Source organism: Culex pipiens, chromosome 2 (genome assembly GCF_016801865.2).
Source record: "Culex pipiens pallens isolate TS chromosome 2, TS_CPP_V2, whole genome shotgun sequence".
Classification (NCBI taxonomy): domain Eukaryota; kingdom Metazoa; phylum Arthropoda; class Insecta; order Diptera; family Culicidae; genus Culex; species Culex pipiens.
This window is the reverse complement of record NC_068938.1, coordinates 223575944-223597900: the sequence shown is the minus strand read 5'-3', so window position 1 is coordinate 223597900 and position 21957 is coordinate 223575944. Positions and strand designations below refer to the sequence as shown.

Genomic DNA, 21957 nt, shown 5'->3' with positions numbered 1-21957 from the left:
GAACCATAAGAGTTGGGGCAATATGGGTATCAAACTTTAGGGATTTTGATACTGGACATGAAATTTGACATTTTGGCAGTAGTGGCCACTACCTGGAGTGGCCGGAGGCCCCGGGGATGTTCCGATAAGGGGACATTTGCGGAACCATAAGAGTTTGGGCAATATGGGTATCAAACTTTAGGGATTTTGATACTGGACATGAAATTTGACATTTTGGCAGCAGTGGCCACTACCTGGAGTGGCCGGAGGCCCCGGGGATGTTCCGATAAGGGGACATTTGCGGAACCATAAGAGTTGGGGCAATATGGGTATCAAACTCTAGGGTTTGTGTGTTGTGTCTTTAACACATGGTTCAGAATGACTCTTTGTAATAAATTTTATTGTTTGCAAAATATTACTTGAAAATTGTTCAATGCCGAAAGTTTAACAGAGAATTCATGCAATGATTTCATATCAACTGGCCCGAAAATTTTGCCATCACGATTAGCTGAAGAAGCTTTTGAAAGTTTTAAACGTTATCAAACGTCAAAATACCATAAGACCATCTTTGAGCAAAAATAAATAGATCTTACGAAATAACTATTTCATGATTGATTTTGTGGCTAAGAAACGCAAATATTAAAAACTATAAAAATTTAATTTACTTTTGTGTCCGAAGTTCTTCGTCATGATGGTTATGCCTGTAGGATTACCACTGCACCTTTCCTTTTTTTTTCCTTCATAATCAACATTTCTATAAAATTTATGCCGGATTCGGATGAGAAAAATTATTTCCAACAATTTGGTGTACAACTTTCCAATATTTGTTTGATTTTTCTATGAGAAAACTGTAAATTTAGAAAAAGATAGTAATTTGGACTATTTGGCAAGAAAGTCTGTCAAAAATCAATGAAAATTGTTGAATATACGTTAACACATCTGTTATCAACTATATAACTGTTTATTTAATTGATATATACGGGGAAACTAATTTTTTCGTGTTCCAAAACATGTTTTTTAAAGAAAAAGGTCACAAATTTTTGCGCGCCCAAAATTTGATGTTCATTATTCTAAAGCAAAAAATTTTTCTCGTCTTTTGCAACCAGTTTCATTAAGATTGATGCAGGGAACCATGAGAAATAAGCGATTTTGTTCTTCAATCCAGCAGAAAGGAATACGATTTTAGGCAAGTAACCTCATTTTGGCGCCACCTACATTTGAAACACGCGCTGCAAAACCTCAATTTAGTAACCGAAATATTAACCATGCGGCTCCATAATTTTCCTTGCGCTTTTATGGGACCGCATGATTCTTTTCACAAAACTAACGAAAAGATCAAACTCACTCCGGGTCACAAATCCCAGTACAGTCTGAGCAAGGCCAAAAACACACACACACTCACAACTACAAAACACAACGACGCGAATTACGGTTGGCTCTCCTCGTGTCTGACTGTTGAAACTCCCGTCCCGGCCCAAAAGCGCGCGCGAAGAGCTCAACTCCGGGCTCAGCACTCACTGCCGGCACTGGCTGACACCGGGACCAGGACGCGAAGGAAACTGGAAACAAACTGCGCGGGTATTCTCCAGCGACCGGAAATGTATTGCTGGGGGAATCCCCACGAGCATCGCTACGTAAAAATGAGACTTTCACAGAAAAACACACAGAAAGCTCCTCTCGTGATCTGCTTTCTTCGCTTTCTTTTTCCCTCATTTTGGCCTTCCTTGGTGGCCACAGAAGAATATTGGCTTCTCCAGCTAAAAAAAAACTGCCCGAGAGCAAGAAAGCGAGAAAAGTGGCGCGCAAAACGAGCTTCGATTTTTTAAAGCCACCTTCTTCGGTGTAAAAACTAACCCTAAAACCACTTCCGTACTGTGAAAAGTGTTGTGACTCACCTCCATTTTCCGGCTCATCACCATCCTCGAGCATTTCGGCCCCGTCCTCGTCAGCTTCCTCTTCCCCATCTTCCCCCTCACCCTCTTCGTCGTCGTCGTCGTCGGCGTCGGTGTCATTGTCTGGCATATCATTTTCCTTTTCGCTGTTATCGTTGACGGCCAACAGTCCTCCGGCTTCGCCACGATTTTCCACCAGTCCGTCATCGTCGTCATCATCTGGAATTAAAACGGGACGGAGATAAGAACAGGTGAGAAAACAATTATAAACCCACTTATCAGCAACGAAACGAAACGAGCACGTGGGTGAGTCAAGTCAAGTGCGCGCGCAAAAGTTGGCACCTGTCGGGAAAATTTAACCAGCACATTAACATTATTACACACTTGGCTGGCCGGACAGCGAGCTGCTGCTGCGACGACAGGGCAGGGTCATGTCTGGTCCTCTAATCTCAGTTGATTCTTCGGGACAACGTTGGCACCGGGAGTAAACCCAAATGATTTTTTTGAAATGGTTACAGACGACTTTTGAAATTATTTGAACGATGTTTTACAGCTTCTGAAATATGGTTTAAAATTGATAAAATCATTAGGCCAAAATATAAAACAATATATGAGTAATTCTCGCTGAAAGTGGACCACTATTTACACAAGGTGCTCAAAAATCAAAAGCAATATACTTTTCCAATAGCCCCCACCAAGTTATGAAAGAAACCATGTTTGGTTGGGTAAATTTGTCCTCACCTCGGCGCCACGAAGCTAAAACATTTTTTCAAAGTGGTAATTTTGTGCCTCAGGCGCGTCTACAAAATTGCTAATAACTTTGCAAAACTTCAACGAACCCTTGATGTTTAGGGGTGTTTTGGAAAGGAAATGAGCAGAGCTTTCGAATGCACTTGTCAGAAAAATACCGTTCCATACATTTTTTAGCCACAACACACCAATGTATTTTTAAAAGTCATTTTTGAAGGCCGGCGCCCCGCTTTATCGAAAAACTGACAAATCCATTCGAAAGCTGAGACGATTTCACATAAAGGACCAATATATCTAAGGTGTATATTCCTCCTATCTTTTTTAATCCAATTTTGAATCTGCGAGCGCAGCGCTCCGTTCGCATTTCGGGCACCCAAAATGTTGCAATTTGCTTGCCCCATTTTAAGGTTTTGTCAAAAAATATAGGTGCTCACTTTTTAAACGATAGTTTATTGTCCAAGGATCAAAATGCACTTTCGATAATTGACCAATATTTATGATTTTGGGTTCTTCCAGGTAATTTAATGTCGAAAACTTGTTTTTTTTTACTTTTTTGTTGTAAAATGCTCACTTACAATTGGGTGGACATTTTTTCAGTAAAACGAATGAATGTAGCATGTAGGAAATTTCACCACGAACATTTTTCTCTAAAAGAAATCGTAATTTTGATACTCCAGTGCCAAGATATTTTAATTTTAGTGAGAAAAATAGTGCAAACTTTACAAATTTCTCAGAATTAACAAGCACGGCCTATTATTTACATGCGGCATATATTTTGGAGGCCAGAGTATGGTTTTTATAGTTATTTTGGTCGCTGAATTCGGATCTGGAATCAAATTACAGATAAACAGTTAAATTTGGAGCCACGCCCAAAAGTTTTTGTGGAAATAGGCTGTAATTTTATTCGCTAGTGAATTCGGACATATTTCATCTTTCGCTCGCCTTTAATTGATATTTTACTCACGGAATTTTTTATGCAGAATGTTTTGTTTAACTTCTGATTGTTTTGAGAATGTCAGAAAACCTCGTTTTGTAATTTGGCTGGTTTCAATGTTAATTTAAAAATAAATGAAAACTTTTGATTTTTTAGGAAAAAAAAATATGATTTTGTGGTACGATTGTTTACGTCTAAGTTGATTAATGATTGATTAACGATGATTTCCATAACTTTGCAAGGAATAGGAAAATCGCTCCCAACCATTTTCACTACACGCAAATAACATTTGAGCGTGGCTAAAATATCACTGTTCACTGTTTATCTGAAATTTGAATCCAGATCCGAATTCAGCGACCAAAATAACTATAAAAACCATACTCTGGCCTCCAAAATATATGCCGCATGTAAATAATAGGCCGTGCTTGTTAATTCTGAGAAATTTGTAAAGTTTGCACTATTTTTCTCACTAAAATTAAAATATCTTGGCACTGGAGTATCAAAATTACGATTTCTTTTAGAGAAAAATGTTCGTGGTGAAATTTCCTACATGCTACATTCATTCGTTTTACTGAAAAAATGTCCACCCAATTGTAAGTGAGCATTTTACAACAAAAAAAGTAAAAAAAAAAACATGTTTTCGACATTAAATTACCTGGAAGAACCCAAAATCAAAAATATTGGTCAATTATCGAAAGTGCATTTTGATCCTTGGACAATAAACTATCGTTTAAAAAGTGAGCACCTATATTTTTTGACAAAACCTTAAAATGGGGTAAGCAAATTGCAACATTTTGGGTGCCTGAAAAGCGAACGGAGCGCTGCGCTCGCAGATTCAAAATTGGATTAAAAAAGATAGGAGGAATATACACCTTAGATATATTGGTCTTTTATGTGAAATCGTCTCAGCTTTCGAATGGATTTGTCAGTTTTTCGATAAAGCGGGGCGCCGGCCTTCAAAAATGACTTTTAAAAATACATTGGTGTGTTGTGGCTAAAAAATGTATGGAACGGTATTTTTCTGACAAGTGCATTCGAAAGCTCTGCTCATTTCCTTTCCAAAACACCCCTAAACATCAAGGGTTCGTTGAAGTTTTGCAAAGTTATTAGCAATTTTGTAGACGCGCCTAAGGCACAAAATTACCAATTTGAAAAAATGTTTTAGCTACGTGGCGCCGAGGTGAGGACAAATTTACCCAACCAAACATGGTTTCTTTCATAACTTGGTGGGGGCTATTGGAAAAGTATATTGCTTTTGATTTTTGAGCACCTTGTGTAAATAGTGGTCCACTTTCAGCGAGAATTACTCTTAGTATAACTTTTTACTGGAAATTTAGAAAAATATTAAAAAGCCTTTACTTAACTAAACGTTACTTAATCCACCTTTAGGTGATTGCTGCCTTCCTCTCATTTATAGAGTGATTCCAACCCCCCCTAAAATGACCACATGGTTTATGAATCGCTCCTAACGTGATCGCAGCACCTAATAAAAATAAGTGATGAGTAAAAAAAACAGACTACCTACAGACTTTCTATCAAGATTATACAGACACCGCTTTTGAGGAAAATGGCATCCCTCTACTGTGGGGAAATAGATTGAGGTTATGTAAATTCAGACCATTTTTTTAACTGCTTGTAATTTTAGATAGGTAAATTAGATCTTAAAAATTCTTAATTCACAAGAAAGGTCATTTCAGAACCTTTCTAAAAATATATAATATTGCAGGTTTTCATGCAAAATCCACCCTTTTTTGCAAATTGTGAAATTTATATGCAGCTGTTTTTTAAGCATAACTTTTGATGTGCTTTACTATATCTTATAAATTTCAGTAGGGACTTATGGGACCCCAAGACAAATCGAATGAGGCCAATACGGTCAAAATCGGCTCGGTCAGTGAAGAGATATTCCAGTGACATTGATTCGGTACACATGTCTACATACAGCCAAACACACAGACATTTGCTCATCTGGTGATTCTGAGTCGATATGTACAAATGAAGGTAGGTCTTGGAGGTCTAATTAAAAAGTTCATTTTCCGAGCGATTTTATAGCCTTTTCTCAGTAAGGTGAGAAAAGCAAAAATGCATAAATTATGTCCCTGTTCGCATAAATGTCCCATAAGTACACTTTTGAGTTTTTGATGCAGTTAGGATCAAAATCTTTCAGAAATATCCAATACTTTTTTTCTAGAAATCAGGCGAAAATCCATTTTTTTCGCGAAAATTTAACATCTAGGCTTATGTGTGGGCAAACTTGCCTTGCGTTTTACTTAGCTTGCTGTTTTTGCATATGGGACATTTATGCGAACATGGGCAGATAAGGCCATTGCAAATTCTATTTCAATTTCTTTTAATAAATCAGATCGGAAAAAAATATTGATAAAAATTTACTTATTTGGTACTGTTATCCGAGCAGGGGAAAATAACAAGGCAAATTTGGTATAACTATTGTTTGTATTATATCGTAAAATTTCAAATACATATTTTTTATCGTCAAAAATGACTGATGAATGAGATTAACTTCATTTTAAAACATTCCAAAGTTTCACAGATAATTAACAATTTAAAAATTGAAGCTGAATTGTTTGAAAACTCGTGTTGCCAAAAACGGGATGGCACTGTACCGTCAAAATTTAGATACCACATTTTAGTATGTATGTGCTTTTAGTCTCCTGAAACCATGGGAATATGTTGACTTATTATGACCGTGTCATTTATTTTACATAAATATGATTTCAGTTGATGGTATTAGTATGGCAAAGCAGATTTATTTTTATTTATTGAAATTTGTAAAATCTTTGAATATTTTCCAAGCTAGAATACCAAATGTTTGTACTTCAGTGTTATTTTAATTTTTAACCAAATAGCCAAATTTTAACCAAAAGCAAATAGCTGTGGAATAACTTTGACCAATTTTGACGAGGTTGATAAATTTACATCAAAATTACATTTCAAAATGAATGCTTTCATCACAAATAAAAAAAAAAGATTTTTGATAAACATATGTTTACTAAAAATTTTAACTTTGAGAAACTTTTAATGAATTTGTACCAAGTTACATTTAAATAAAATATATTTTTCAATCTTAGTATTTTTCTGAAAAGCTTGATAAATATTTTTCAAGTCAAATTTTGTATTGGTTAAAAAATATTTTATAAGTTAAAGTTGTTTGATAAGACAATCTAGTTTGAACAAATCTTAGTTTTTGCTTCCTGATTTTTTTAGGAAACTTTAAAGAGGCTATGCTATTAGACAATATCAGCTGGGCATAATTGAGACAGAGAAATGTTTGGTGCAAGAGTAAATTTACCAACTGATAAGTTCCACGTTTTATTATCATGCATAATTAGCGCAATTTCCCCGCAGAATAAAAAGGGGCTCAATTAGCCGTTGCAGGATTAAAACCCGCAGCAGGTCAACCAACGAAAGGATAATCCACCCTCAAAAGCAAAAAAAAAACCCCACTCACACAACATGGTAACCCTCTGTCAAAGGAAGAAAAAAATCCCCAATATCTCGCGTATTTTATTCACTACATTTCGCTGCAGCCCAGAGCCGTGTCTCAGGGCACTTTGGCTGCAATCTCCGCATGTCCACGGTGGAATCCCCCCGCAAAAAAAGCCATCCGTGTGTCGTCCATCCGGCGATTGGCCACATACAAACACACGGAGTACCGCGCCCAAAAGTGTGCACAGAGTGGGGCGCTGGATCAAGTCATAATAAAAATGTAATAAATGAATCGAGAGCGCGGGAAAACAAATCAAACGGTCACCGGGGACCCTTTTAAAATTGTAAAAATTAATGGATATATGGAATCTGGTTGGGACGATACCGCTCTGCGCTGACTGCCTGGCTGAGTTGGAAGGCTAATGTTCCGTGAAACTGGCCTGCCCTCGGAGTGTTGTACGTGTGCCATAACTGGTCCGGTCTTTCCGGGAAAGGGCCCGGAACACTCGCTTCACAGATGATAACTTGGGTCATCACTGGCGCGCCATTCCACGTGGGCACCAGCCACACTCGAACAAAAAAAAGCAACATCGTGCTTTGGGAGTAAACATAAAATGAATATCTGAAATATAGGTCATCTTATACACCGACCGACAGGCATTACGGTTCGGCTTTTGGGGAACCGTCGAGGACCGTGACTATGGTTAAGGACGACGGAACTTAATGGCATTTCGCTTGGTGTCAATCAATCCTAGAGCCACTTCCTGGCGGGGCTTCGGGGAGAAGTTTTTTTTTTTTTTTTGTCTACCGTTGAGTGGAAAAGCATAAAAGTTGCCACTCTGAGCTGATTACTTTCGCCACCCATCTCGAGCACGCTGGCAAATGTGGCACCCGATGGCACCACACTACTTACCGTTGCAAAATGGTGCTATTATGAACTATGGAAAAATCTATCGTACCATGAGTAACCTGATGTGGCACGAACACTCCAGATGCAACGTAAATTTCAAGTTTTAAAAGACATTGTTCTGTACAGTGATTGGCTTTAAGTGTAATTTAAATTTCAAAGCTAATAAATAAAATTCTTAACCCCCCAAAATCGCCCCGCTATAACCCCCAACTCAATCCCAGTAAATCATTCTTTACAGCAGCGACGAACCAAAACCGAACAGATTACGGTAATTAAGTGGCCAATTGGCTGTGTGTGGTCAATAAGGTCTCACAGCCAAAGTAGATTTTTTTGTCCTTCCAAACAGCCAAGCCAAGCCAAGTCGGACGAACGAAAAGCGAACGAACGAACGACAACGGATGGCGATGGCAATGGAAAGGATAAAGTGCAACAGCAGCAGGACTTTTCGCGCCCATTACTTATTCACGGCCAACGTCGGGCATGCACACTGCTACTCGGGTGTGAAGGATTCCACTGGATCTTTTGGTATAAAGAGGACCAAGAAGACGATAATCTATGAGCGATTAAGATTAAGCAAGAGTGGTTGAATGTAGGTTCGGTTTTTTATGTAAGATTTGTAGTTTTCCTTTAGAAATCGAATTTTTAATCAGAAATTCAATTTTATCCCAGTTTTAAATGTTCTTTAAATTTTAATAAATAATGTCTTTTAGTTGATGTAGATGCGAGGACAAAATAAAAAAAAATCCCAAGCCAAAAGTTTGAAATTACAGTGATAGAGGCGTTGCAACATTTGTTGGATGTATTGAACTCGATTATTCGAATTCTTCAATTAATTTCAGATGCATATCAAAATTATGAAAATAAAAATATTTTCCAATTTTTGAGATTGTATTTTTCTTTGATTAAATTAAATCTGTTATAATCGACTAAATGATTGCCTGTAAATTTATATAATAACTATCACAATTCAGTCGAGAACCGATTATAATAATTATCCGAAGGCCTTGGAAACAAATGACTATCTTTTTTACTTTCGAGCTCTGAAGTTTAAAATTTTCAAGATGGCGGTGATACAATACTGACAAAATTTATATGGTAATACAGGGCCCCAATGATGACCTGATTTGCGCTTTCGAACAATATGGACTCGTTCGTGTGTCGACATGAGGAGTATTGCAAGCGAATTGAAAAAATAGCTTTTTTGTTAAACAAACCTTTCTTCGTTTTGTCCCAATATAAACGTCTGCAAATATACGCTACAGTTTTGAAAGTTCAAAACAGATAGAAATGCATTCTACATTATAAGAGAGAGATACCAACCAGCAGACCATCCCTAAGATGCAAAAAAAAAATATGAAAATACCATAAAGGTCCTAAAATCAAAAATATACAGACTAATACAGGCAATGCTTTAGATACAGATTATAATTTCTCATAATTTCGCTGCCTTCTAAATCTGTTTTTGATTATGAAATTTGAGCCAATTTTTATTGTTTTCAAGCGAAATAATGAGCCAATTAAAGTTTTTAAATTTTACATTCAGGTTCAACCACATTCCCATTCCCCCATGTCCACGCATCCATCCTCCCCTGTTGATTCTGTGAAATGTGTGGATTAGGCATTAAATATCCGTGTACTATCTTTATTTACAAACATGTTTGCCTCTCTCTAAATTTTATTGGAACTAAAACCGATTTTATTAAGGTGATTTTTTGCATTTTTTTAAGGTTATAACTATTGACTCTGACCAAAGTCGAAGGGGAGGGAAGAGGTATAAAAAGGGAAAAAAAGTCTAAATCCGCGATATTGACATTTGAAGGTAACAAAAAATAATGAAAATTTAAATTACAAGCCAAATTATTAGTTTCCTAAACATGTAAGATTTGATGAAGAAAAAAAAATGCCTCAAAAAAAAACTTTGCAGTTATGTATATTGTACATCGAAAAATCACTGAAATTCAAATTATTTTTAGAATAAACCCAAACATGCTAAAAATGATTCTATACGCAGAGAAATGCATCTTAAATTGAATTCAGCTAATTGCACTTAATTTCCATTAAAATTTTGAAGTTTTTTGAAAAATAAATATTTTGTCGATTTTGGGGTGACAATTTTTTTGAAAAATCCAACCTCGTGGAAACTTTAAGGGGAGCAAGAGGGGGAATTTATAACGATTGTCCACGTTTCATACAATTTTTGGATGATTGTCCACGAGGGTGAAGGGGAGGTCTGTTTTTAATGCACACTTTTGTAACAAGATGCAAAACCCAAACATGCAAAACCGCGGCTACGCGAAGGTTAAGACATCCCTCCCACCACCCTACATTAGTAGGGTTAACCCCCACCGGAGTGCATCCACATGTCCTGTCTGGCTGTCTGTGCACCACCGAACCCCGGTGGTTCGTATCGACAAGACCGCGCGCACGTCAACAGGAGATATTCGAACGGCTTTTCCGCATCTGCAGACTTGAACCAGGGTTGTAGTCTGGTTACAGTGGTGACCCCGAAAGTACTGTTTTTGAGAGCTTTTGAGGAAGTGATTTTTGCATGTTTTGGGCGCGATTATTTGTAAGGCACGTGGTCGAACTGTTTGGGGGTGCACGTGGTGATGGCAGAAAGTCGCCGCCGCCGCAGCAGCGAGGTCGACCAGGATATTCCGACGTTGTGGTGCTGCCACAGAGCGAGAAGCGCACAGGACGAATTCCCACGGGAGACATGAACTTCTGTGTCTGGCAGTGTGTTTGTAGCAGTGTGGTGCCGCTGTGTGAGTGAGTGTCTCTGTTTCCGTTGCTCTGTTTGTGTACGCCACTGCCAGCCAGCCAGCAAGCATCGCTCTGTTGAGGCACTTCAGTGCCATATAGTCAAGTTTTCCATTCTACTTTTTTCCCCCGACTGTTCATCTGCGCCCGAAAGAGTCGGGAAAAGCCACCCCCTCAGTTGATAGCAAGCAGCCCCAGCAGAGCAGCTCAGGGCCCTCTTCTGCTATAGTGGTGTACGGTCTGTTTCTCGATTTTGTGAAAATGTGTATTCCCAGTACAGCAGCCTCGCTCGGTTCGCTCTCTCACACGACCTGTTACCGTCCCAATCCCGGTATATTCCGTTCCGTTGGTGGTGGCGGTGCTGCTGGTATATTTCACCAATTTCATCTCCCGGCTCTTCTGGTCGTCGTCGTCGTCGTCCTGCTGTTCCTGCGCTCTTTCTCGCTCTGAGCTAGGGCTCCCTCGACATTAGCCCCTCTCTCTGTCTCTCTTTCTCGCTGCCGGAGCTGTGTAGTATGTACGTTATAATAATACATTCATTTTCATATTGACGTTACAGTAATATGAACGTCTCGCGGGAATCGCCGGTCCCCAAAGAATTTCCCATTTCGTTCCAGCAGTGTGAAAATGGTTATTATAAAAGTGTATACAGCAGAGACCGTCCGTCCAAACCGACCGACCGACGACGTCGACGTCGAGAGGGAAGATTGTGCCACACGGGTGCGGCGTGGATGTCCGGGACTGAATTGGAAATGGGATTCGGGCAAGGAAACTCGAGCCCCGATGGGGACCTGTGCGGACGAACGAACAAGTGAATCCCGTGGGACTTGAAGGAAGCAGGGCGAACAAAATAACTCCACACTGGCCGCAGTTCGCAACGTTTTTCCCGTGCAGTGCAAGGTTTAGAAAAAAATAAACTTCACTTTAAAAAATATTCCCAAAACTTACGTTTAAACGCACGCGGTTTGGCCTGCTTCCTGCGTGACATCGTGTCCCACTGGTATTCCACTTCACCGAATATCTAAAAATCGTTCACTTCACAAACTTGAACAACTAATCTTCACACCAACTTCAACTCCAATCAAAGTAGCCCCACAATAATCACGTCCCACGTGCAAAACACCAACCGCCAACGAAAAAGTAGGCAACACGCACAACACTCCACAACCCAACCAACGAAACCAACTCGTCCGCACAAAAAACACCTTCACTGGTCGGTTTTCCACGCCGGAATGCAGGCAACAAGCACAAGCAGGCAGGCTGGCAAACTCTCGACGTCGCGACGCTTCCGTCTCAGCAGGCGGAGAAAGAGCGTCGTCGTCGGAGCGAATCCTTTTTTTCTCACCAGCATGGCGCGCGCGTTTTTGCTCTCTCTCTCTCTCTCCGCAGGAAGGGCGCGCGCAAAGAGGAATTCGGAACCAAAACATAGCGACTACCGAGAGAGTCTCGGGGACACATGCTGAGGGAGGGTGAGACCACGGAACACCATGCGGTCATCGTGCTGGGTTCGGTGATGTTTTGATGAAGTTTGAATTAGTGCGTGTTGAGGGAAGGATTTTTTTTTAATTTAATTTCATAAGGGGTTATCGTATACATAGTCAAGAAAAGAAATCAAGAAATTATTTTTAGAGTGAAAAAGACTTTTCTACAACATCGAATACTGACATTATTTCAAAGAGATCGTCACTTTGAAAAATATGATTTTCCAGTAGAGGCATAGCGAGAGGGCAGAAAGTGACACCTTATAGTAGATTAATCTGCAAAATTAAAAAAATATTTTAGACTCTGCAATTATGCGTATGCTTTAGAGTGTACACAGTAAAAAATGATTTTTTTCAATTCTGTTTTATTTTTATTTTTTTAAATTACTGAACAGACGATACAGACGATTTAAATTACTGAAAAGAGTCTGAACAGAGTTACAGTTCAGACTAGATTATCCGAAGTTTCAATTATCCGAAGGTTTGTATGGAAAGTCGGATAATCGAATCAAGAACAAAAAAAAATAGTTTGTCGTTATTTTTCTGTTTCTGGTTTTAAACATCAAATTCGAGTTCTGCGACTCTATTTTAGTCAATTATGAACAGTTGATTGCCTATTAAATATTAAAATGAGTAATTCTCGCTGAAAGTGGACCACTATTTACACAAGGTGCTCAAAAATCAAATGCAATGTACTTTTCCAATAGCCCCCATCAAGTTATGAAAGAAACCATGTTTGGTTGGTTGAATTTTTCCTCATCTCGGCGCCACGAAGCTAAAACATTTTTTTCAATTGGTAATTTTTTGACTTAGGCGTGCCTACAAAATTGCAAATAACTTTGCAAAACTTCAACAAACCCTTGATGTTTAGGGGTGTTTAGGGGTCGAAAAACTGACAAATCCATTCGAAAGCTGAGACGATTTCACATAAAGGACCAATAAATCTAAGGTGTATGTTCCTCCTATCTTTTTTAATCTAATTTTAATTCTGCGAGCACAGCGCTCCGTTCGCATTTCGGGCACCCAAAATGTTGCAATTTGCTTGCCCCATTTTAAGGTTTTGTCAAAAAATATAGGTGCTCACTTTTTAAATGATAGTTTATTGTCCAAGGATCAAAATGCACTTTCGATAATTGACCAATATTTATGTTTTTGGGTTCTTCCAGGCAATTTAATGTCGAAAAAATGTTTTTTTTGAAAATGCTTACTTACAATTGGGTGGACTTTTTTTTCAGTAGAACTAATGAAAAAAATGTAGGAAATCTCACTACGAACATTTTTCTCTAAAAGAAAACGAAATTTCGATACTCCAGTGCCAAGATATTTTAGTTTTAGTGAGAAAAAAAAGTGCCAATTTTACAAATTTCTCGGAATCAACAAGCACGGCCTATTATTTACATGCGGCATGTGTTTTAGAGGCCAGAGTATGGTTTCTTATAGTTTTTTTTGGTCGCTGAATTCGGATCTGGAATCAAATTTCAGATTAACAGTGAACCGTGATATTTTAGTCATGCTCAAATATTATTTGCGTGTATTCCCCATAGCCACTTAGGGATCGGCAGCCGAAGCCGCTAACCACCGCGCCACGAGGCCTCTTAAAACAATCAGAAGTTGAAAAAAACAATCTCTATAAAAAAAATCCATGAGTAAAATATCAATTAAAGGTGAGCGAAAGATGAAATATGACCGAATTCACTAGCGATTAAAATTACAGCATATTACCGCAAATAACTTTTGGGCGTGGCTCCAAATTTAACTGTTAATCTGAAATTTGATTCCAGATCCGAATTCAGCGACCAAAATAACTATAAGAAACCATACTCTGGCCTCCAAAACACATGCCGCATGTAAATAATAGGCCGTGCTTGTTGATTCCGAGAAATTTGTAAAATTGGCACTTTTTTTTCTTACTAAAACTAAAATATCTTGGCACTGGAGTATCGAAATTACGTTTTCTACATTACATTTTCTTCATTAGTTCTACTGAAAAAAAAGTCCACCCAATTGTAAGTGAGCATTTTACAAAAAAAAACAATTTTTCGACATTAAATTGCCTGGAAGAACCCAAAAACATAAATATTGGTCAATTATCGAAAGTGCATTTTGATCCTTGGACAATAAACTATCATTTAAAAAGTGAGCACCTATATTTTTTGACAAAACCTTAAAATGGGGCAAGCAAATTGCAACATTTTGGGTGCCCGAAATGCGAACGGAGCGCTGTGCTCGCAGAATTAAAATTAGATTAAAAAAGTAGGAGGAACATACACCTTAGATTTATTGGTCCTTTATGTGAAATCGTCTCAGCTTTCGAATGGATTTGTCAGTTTTTCGACCCCTAAACACCCCTAAACATCAAGGGTTTGTTGAAGTTTTGCAAAGTTATTTGCAATTTTGTAGGCACGCCTAAGTCAAAAAATTACCAATTGAAAAAAATGTTTTAGCTTCGTGGCGCCGAGATGAGGAAAAATTCAACCAACCAAACATGATTTCTTTCATAACTTGGTGGGGGCTATTGGAAAAGTACATTGCATTTGATTTTTGAGCACCTTGTGTAAATAGTGGTCCACTTTCAGCGAGAATTACTCAAATGCATTTTTTAAATCTTTCGTCACCGCCATATTGGCCGCCATCTTGGATTACAATTTTTTTAAGCACTTAAGAGTAGTTAAGGGGTTATACTTAAGCTCAACAATCAAAAATTAGACAACGATTTTTTTTTTCGTGATTCGATTATCCGAAGTTTCGATTATCCGAAATGAAATATTTCGGAGGCCTTCGGATAATCGAGTCTGGACTGTATGCTTAATTTTAAAATTTTGTTATGTTATTTAACAATTTATATTCAGTTTTTAAAAAATATTTTTAATATACTTTCTTGTAGTTTTAGAATTTTCATAATTTTTAAACTTTTAATAAAGCTGAAGCAAACATTTCACTAAAATTCCAAATATTTTTGAATAAATTTAAACATGCATAAAATGATGCTAAATGTGAGAGAATCGTTTTGAATTCATTTCAGCTGCTTGCACTTAAATTGAAGTTCAAGTTTTGAAGTTTTTTGATTACATAATTTTTTGCAGATTCGAAATTTATACAATATTTCCTGTAATACTGTAGCAATATTTTACCATTCATTCATATGCAAAGCAAATAGCTATGGGATTTAATTAATTTAATTTCAGCTTATTTCACTCAATTCCCAAAACAACATCGTGAGAACAGCGGCCGCATTCTAGTAACATCAGCATCAAAGTTGGCCCTGGGCCGTTTCCTAGGTCGAGCATCGCAGCATGCGTTTTGATCCTTTGAATTTTCAACCACATCAGGAAACCTTTACACGCCAATCAATCAGCGGGTGGGGACTTCAACAAAAACAGCCAAGGTGAAAAATTGCTGCAAAATTACCCTTTGAGAATGAAAGCTAAGTAATTTAGTGGAAGTTAAAAAGAGTAAAAGGTACACAGAAAAAAAAGCAGGGTAATATTACATCTGGGAAGGTGTACTTCAAAAAAATAGCAAAAAAACATTATGCGATAATAAACATCGACAATTTTCAAAAATTCATAAGATTTTTAAATCAACCCAAACATGCTAAAAATGATTCCAAACGCAGGGGAATGCATTTTAAATTGATTTCAGCTGATTGCAGTTCAATTTCCATTGAAATTTTGAAGATTTTGAATTTTTTTTTTGCCCTCTGATTTTTCGGGCCAACTTTGAAGGGGGAGAGAAAAAACTTTAAATAAAATCTGGTACAAATTTTATTAATGAGAAATTAAAAAATTGATCTTAAAAATATTTTGTTATTTAACTTATACTAACATTGTGCTATTAAGAATCGCAGTCCAACACTCGCGGCTAAGGTGTCTTTTCCACCACACACAAACCTTTCTTTCCGACACATCCACCAATATCAAAAGGGGTGGCAGTAGGCGCCCCGCGAGGAGTGCTTGATGCCTTCTCAGCTGTTGTGTGGTGTGCGTGTTTCAACTTCTGTTTTGATTCCATCATTCCAAATCAAACAAGTCGGCGACGGCGCTCGCACCCAAAGCACGCCTCGGTGGAACACGTGTTTTTTTCAGCGCGTATTAAATACGCGTGAAGCAGACAGCTCATGGCTTGCTTACGTAATGCGTGGAAAATTGCGTTTTGGAAGTTCGAATTGATTTTCTTTAAAATTTTAGTGCTTTAAAAAGCTTCAAAACGGCAAAATTTTCAACAAGTTTCATGAAATCACATTCATGGAATGGCGCTGGTTTCGGTGTATCGAATACTCGCTAGTAGTGTTAACTTGCTCGCACAGTAGTATGAGAGACTAAAACTCAGCTGTCACTTGCCTCTGGTTATGCATTTTTCTGGTCGTCGTCGTCGTGAACGCAATAACTCTCGAATCGATAATCACGGTTTTATTTTGGTGTTTAAATTTTGGTGAGTTTGGATGAGTTTTTCTTTTATTTGAAGTTTTTTTTTTAAATGGCGTTTATTAAAATGTTTATTTTTCGCAGGTTTTCACCATGAGCAGCAACACGGGACCACAGCAGTATGTCTACGACGAATTTGGGCCCAAATATAGTGATTTGCCGATGGAGGTGAGCATTTTTTTTCTGTTGTAATTACTGTTCCCGACAGTAGATCCCGTGACTTGATTGATTTCTTTATATTGTGAACAAGGGAGGCTCAAATTGAGTCGCACAAACGTGTTGTTTTTGGACAATTTTCGTCGCGAATCACCTTATCAAATCAGACATCGACCCAGACAGAGATAAACACACCCAAAGGAAAAATATATCTCAAAATCTGCAACAGTGGATTTGCTGCAGAAAATGTCACATTTTATAACATTTTTTGCAGCAAGTTCCTAGATCATTTTTGCCCGCGTGTAAATATTTCAGCGATCTGCAGTTCTCACCAACACATATAAGGCTGGCCCGTCCCCGAGCAACACTCCAAAGAGAAGCATATGTTGGTGCTCTTTCACTCACTTTTCATCAAGCATCCATGGCGCGGTGGTAGCGTGTCGGATCAATAACCAAGAAGTTGGTGGTTCAATCCTCGTTCTGATAAGGGTTTTTTTTTGTGAAATACAACCAAAAAGCCGTCGGTAATGTCGATAATTGTCGGTAACGGGCAAAAATGTCATACCCCTATATCGCAAAAAATGCATGAGGACAGTTTTCATGCAGATTCTGATATACTTTCATGCCGCCATGCGTCAAAATCATGCGACCGCCGGTTGGGTGCATCAGGGAAGCAATAAAGCGTCACATTCTCTCACCATCAGAGTCGAGAGTTATCTGTTTGCTGCTCTTAACCCACTTCCCCTTGTTGTAATCTTATCTCACCTACGTCACAAAACTACACAGTACTAAGTAAAGTTCTTTCTTCTTTTAATCCACGGTGCGCTAAAATAGATTCTGGTGGAGATATTTGGATACCTTAATCCGGGCGATCGGTTCCAGGTCGGATTAACGTGCAAACGTTGGCTTGAGGCGACCCAGTATCAGCAGTTTGTAAACGATCTTTGTTTGGCCTTTCACAAAACCCACATTAGCGACTCGACGAGTCCAGTGAGCGGACTGCTGCAAAGTTCGCGCAACTTTCAGAATGTGGTCCTGTCGCAGGTGGATTTCAATGAAACGGAACGGTTTTTCAGTCGCTTTGGCGAGAATATCTACGAGCTGAGCTTCAAAGCGTGCGATATTCGGGAGAAAACGTTCACCAGTATACTGATGAGTGTTCCAAACCTGAGAACACTCCGTATCGAGGGATGTCGCGAGCTGCTAATGTCTGGGAGATTGTTCGAGTCTGCTTCGGATCAGGCCAAATTGGCGGAAACGCTGCAGAATGTGACCACATTGAGCTTGGCTTGTAATCGGTACCTTTCGGATGCTTTGTTCAAGCGGACCGTGTCGCTAATGCCGAATTTGGAGAGTATTGACCTCTGCGGGTGTCACATTTCGTTCCACAAGGGACTGTACCGGAAGTTCTACCCTGGCCGACCGGATGACGCCTCCGAGAGCGTGCTGACTTTCTACTACATTTCACAGTTTATTGAACGCCAAGCTGATAAGCTTAAGTCACTCAACTTTAGCTCCACGTTGATCGATGGAGACGCGTTGGAACTTTTGGCCGGATATGAAAGCCTCCAGTTGGAAACATTCAACATGAACTCCTGTGACCAGCTGACCAAACCAGGCATATCAACCCTGGTTCAAAAGCAGAGTTCGCTCCAGCATCTGGACTTTTCGCGATCGGTGCGCTTCACAGATTCGTGTCTGGTGAAGATCTGCGCCCACCTTCCGGAGCTAAAGTCGCTGAAAATTCGCCGTTGCCGAGCACTTACCGACCTTGGAATCAAACAGATAGTCCGACTCCGCAAGCTGCAAGTACTGGACATTTCCGAGTGTGAATCCGTCACCGGCCAAGGTATCATCCAAGGTATCGCGTCAGCCGGACCGAACCCGGTTCTACTTGAGCTGTACGTTAGTGCCCTAAACCTGTGCGAAAGCTCGGTCATCAAAATTGCAGAGAATTTCCCATCACTGCGCCTCCTGGACCTCAGCTACTGCTTCCACTCCGTATCGGACCTCTGTCTGCAGATCATCTTCAAAAACCTGATCTGGTTGAGACATCTCAACCTGGACTATTGCGATAAGATTTCCGACAGCGCGATGACCGGCGTTGGAATGCTGCAAAAGGTGCAGGACTTTGAAACCAGCAAAACGACCGTACCCAACACGATCGAACCTGCCGCTCAGCAAGATCCAGACGAAATCGAACCAATGCCAGCGGTCCAACTACCGGTCAATCCCCCAGAAGAACTGTACAAAATTTCCCTGCGAAGCCGAGCCGAACAGGAAATCGTCAACGACGCGATGCGCAAACGGGCCATGATGGAGATTTGCCAGCAGAACGAGTTCAAGGAAGACGCCGTCACCAGCGGCCTGTCCATCGATCGACTCAAAGGCTTACGCGTGCTACGACTTTCCCAGTGCAACAAACTCTCCGACATTTCGCTGATGTACGCCTTCAAGCTGAAGGAACTGCGCGAACTCAGCCTGGCCAAGTGCCAGCAGATTTCCATCGTCGGAATCAAATCCCTCGTTCGGAACTGCCCCTCGCTGGAGGTCGTTGACCTGAGCGAGTGCCACAACATAAACGACAAAAGTATCGAGCTGATTGCGATCCACTTAAAACGGCTGCAAACGCTGTCGCTGGATCGATGCTTCCAGCTCAGCGATTTCAGGTAAGCAATCATAAAATTCCACTCATTCAACAAACGCCAACTTCCTCTCTCCCACACAGCTTGGACTACATCGCGATCCACTGTAAGGCGCTGCGCACGCTGGATGTGCGCGGCTGTCGGAACATGTGCGCCGAGCCGAACCTGCGCCTCGTGTCCGTGCCCACGCTGAAAACGGTGCACATTAGCAAGCCGGGCCCGTACCTCGGGGAGGCGGGATACTTTGTGAAGAAACCGCCGCCGCCGCCGATGCCGAAACGGATTTAATATTTGCTGCTGCTCGACGCCGGCGGCCTGTTGATTGTTGTTTTTATATTGATTATTTATTTTCTACTGTACTGACAGAAAAATTGTTGAGCAAAAATCATTCAGTACCTATGAATATTTAAACACAAAGAAGGAAACTATCATTGCATAAGTTGCGATTATTATCTACAAGATGTAAAACAGATTATTGCGTGTACGTAGAATCACAAGAGAATAAAACATGTTTCATGGTATTTCATTGTTTGGTAACGTTTAGTCCCTCACGCGAGAAAAAAAATCATTTTTTTTATCAGGCTAAACTGCCCACCATTGAAAAAACGGCTAATATCCAATTTTGACAAAACTAGTTAGAAGCACCAGGTGGTAGAGGATGTTCCAACGCATCTTCTGAAACTTGAATTTTACTAAAATAGGGTTTAGATTTGGCTGCCAATGCGAAAAACCAAACGGCTAATATGCCACCCTTATGGGAAATTGCCTTGACGGAGATTCGGTGACAAACACTAAAACGCGTTTTTCTCGGAATACTTGATTTGACATAACAGTAAACCAAATAGCTTTCTAATGACATTTTGCCTTATTGGTTCGTCCATACAAGTTTCCATACAGTTTTGGGAGCTTTCCATACAATAACCATCTTAATTTTGAATCAGTCATTGTGTTCAGACCCAACACAACACCATCGCAAACAATAAATCGGATAGTTTGGTACGGTATGTCCTTGCATCCTTCCCCCTGCAATTCTTAATATTGAAAAGAGCAGTGCTTAGGCGTAACCTAACTCTAAGACTCAGACTTACCAGCATGCTTCTGACTTAGATCAGATTATTCATTCATGATTTTTGAAAATATTGAAAATGCACTCTTCTTTGAAAAAAAAAACGTTGCTTTAATTTTCAAGCGAAAAGTATTTTACATTTTTAGATAAATCGCACCGTTTTTTAATTATAGACCATTTTTTTTTAGGTTAACAATTAATATTTTTGATGTTTGGAAAAAGTGTCGATGTATTTGTCAGGTAGCTGAACAAATTAATTAGTTCATACATCAAGCTTCGAATGTGGGACGAATAATTGCTAGGTTAGGGTATTGCAAATAATTAAAATTGGCAAACATATTTTTGTATAAAGTATTTTTCAATTGCCTTCATTTTTTGACTAACGATGGTTTGGCCACTTTTGGTCAGATTTTCAATGTTAAAAATTAGAATCTATTTTCAAAATCAAACCTAATATTTCAAAAGGGAATCCACGTCACTTTTTTTATTTTTTTTGAATTTGTCTGTCTCAGCATTATTTAGCCGATTGTGAAGTGTAATGAAAGAAATAAAATTATAGAAAATGTTTATAACTACCTTAAAAAAATAAGACAGAAATAAAAATACGTACTAGGACACTATATTTTAAAAATAAACAGTTTTTTACCTGAAATCTCTCAAATCGGACATTTCGACGGTAACATTTCAAAAGGCATCATGTACATTTTGACACTTTCTGGGTTATTGCATATTCTGAAAGTACTCCTAATAAGCTACCTCTCCACCAAAAATGAGCAAAAGTTACTTCAGTAAAGTCTGTTTAATCATGATTTCAAATAAAGTAACATAAACAAAATCTCTGCCATCAGCCGTCCCTGTTTATATAGCCCTGTCAACCTGTCAAACAAAAGACAACATGAACCTCGTGACGAAAAAAAAGCATCATGAACAAAGCGCCATGTACATTCGGCGAAGAAAAACGAATCATAACAAAGCGTCCCCCTCAATGACAGCAGGGTGATATAGACGTTGGTGATTTCAAAAGGAGTTATGTTTGTTTTTCTCAAATAAAACGACGGAAATAATGTTTTATTGTATTTGGATAATCAAGTATTAATAAAAGCAACGTTTTTCATCGTTTGTTATCATTAGAACATCTTATTTTGCTTTTATATTAAAATGGGAATTGAAAATGGATGCTCAACATTCGTATGCGTTTTTCTCAAAACGCATGGTTTGTACATGATGCTTTTTGAAATGTTGGCGTCGATTTCTAAAAAAAAAATGGTGCGACATTTCTAAAAAAAACGTTTCTCTTTAAAATTTAAAATAAAACTTTTCGCAAATAAGATTTTGCTATTAAGAAATAATTTTGAAAAAAGAGATATCTTAAAGGATACCTTTTTTGTCCAAAACAAAAATTTAAAAAAATATTTGTTCTCATTATGACCTACAACTTTGTTGAAGACACCAAATCGATCAGAAAATACCTGCCGAGATACAGATTTACGAATAATTCTCGTAAGGACAGCTG

General features: G+C 38.9%; 2 protein-coding genes across 2 annotated transcripts in view; one reads left to right on the top strand and one right to left on the bottom strand.

Moving 5' to 3' along the window:
* Positions 1 to 11874, bottom strand: part of LOC120428250 (zinc finger protein 423 homolog) — a 110877-nt gene extending 99003 nt beyond the window's left edge. Inside the window, exons 1-2 of the mRNA XM_039593238.2 lie at positions 11621 to 11874; positions 1875 to 2090 (exon numbers count right to left, since the gene is read on the bottom strand). Coding sequence (XP_039449172.1) covers positions 1875 to 2090; positions 11621 to 11660 — 256 coding nt within the window. The 5' untranslated portion in view covers positions 11661 to 11874. The remainder of the gene's footprint in view (positions 1 to 1874; positions 2091 to 11620) is intronic.
* A 4555-nt stretch (positions 11875 to 16429) lies between these two features.
* LOC120428251 (F-box/LRR-repeat protein fbxl-1-like) lies at positions 16430 to 19899 on the top strand. The gene is made up of 4 exons (XM_039593241.2): positions 16430 to 16584; positions 16662 to 16745; positions 17568 to 19402; positions 19462 to 19899. The coding sequence occupies exons 2-4, from the start codon at positions 16671 to 16673 to the stop codon at positions 19664 to 19666; spliced, it is 2115 nt and encodes a 704-aa protein (XP_039449175.1). The 5' UTR covers positions 16430 to 16584; positions 16662 to 16670; the 3' UTR covers positions 19667 to 19899.
* The last annotated feature ends 2058 nt before the right edge of the window (positions 19900 to 21957 follow it).

Coding starts and splice junctions, on each gene's coding strand:
- LOC120428251 (XM_039593241.2), top strand. CDS start 16,671: ATGAGCAGCAACACGGGACCACAGCAGTATGTCTACGACGAATTTGGG. Junction 16,746..17,567: donor ATAGTGATTTGCCGATGGAG/GTGAGCATTTTT, acceptor GCGCTAAAATAG/ATTCTGGTGGAGATATTTGG. Junction 19,403..19,461: donor TTCCAGCTCAGCGATTTCAG/GTAAGCAATCAT, acceptor TCTCCCACACAG/CTTGGACTACATCGCGATCC.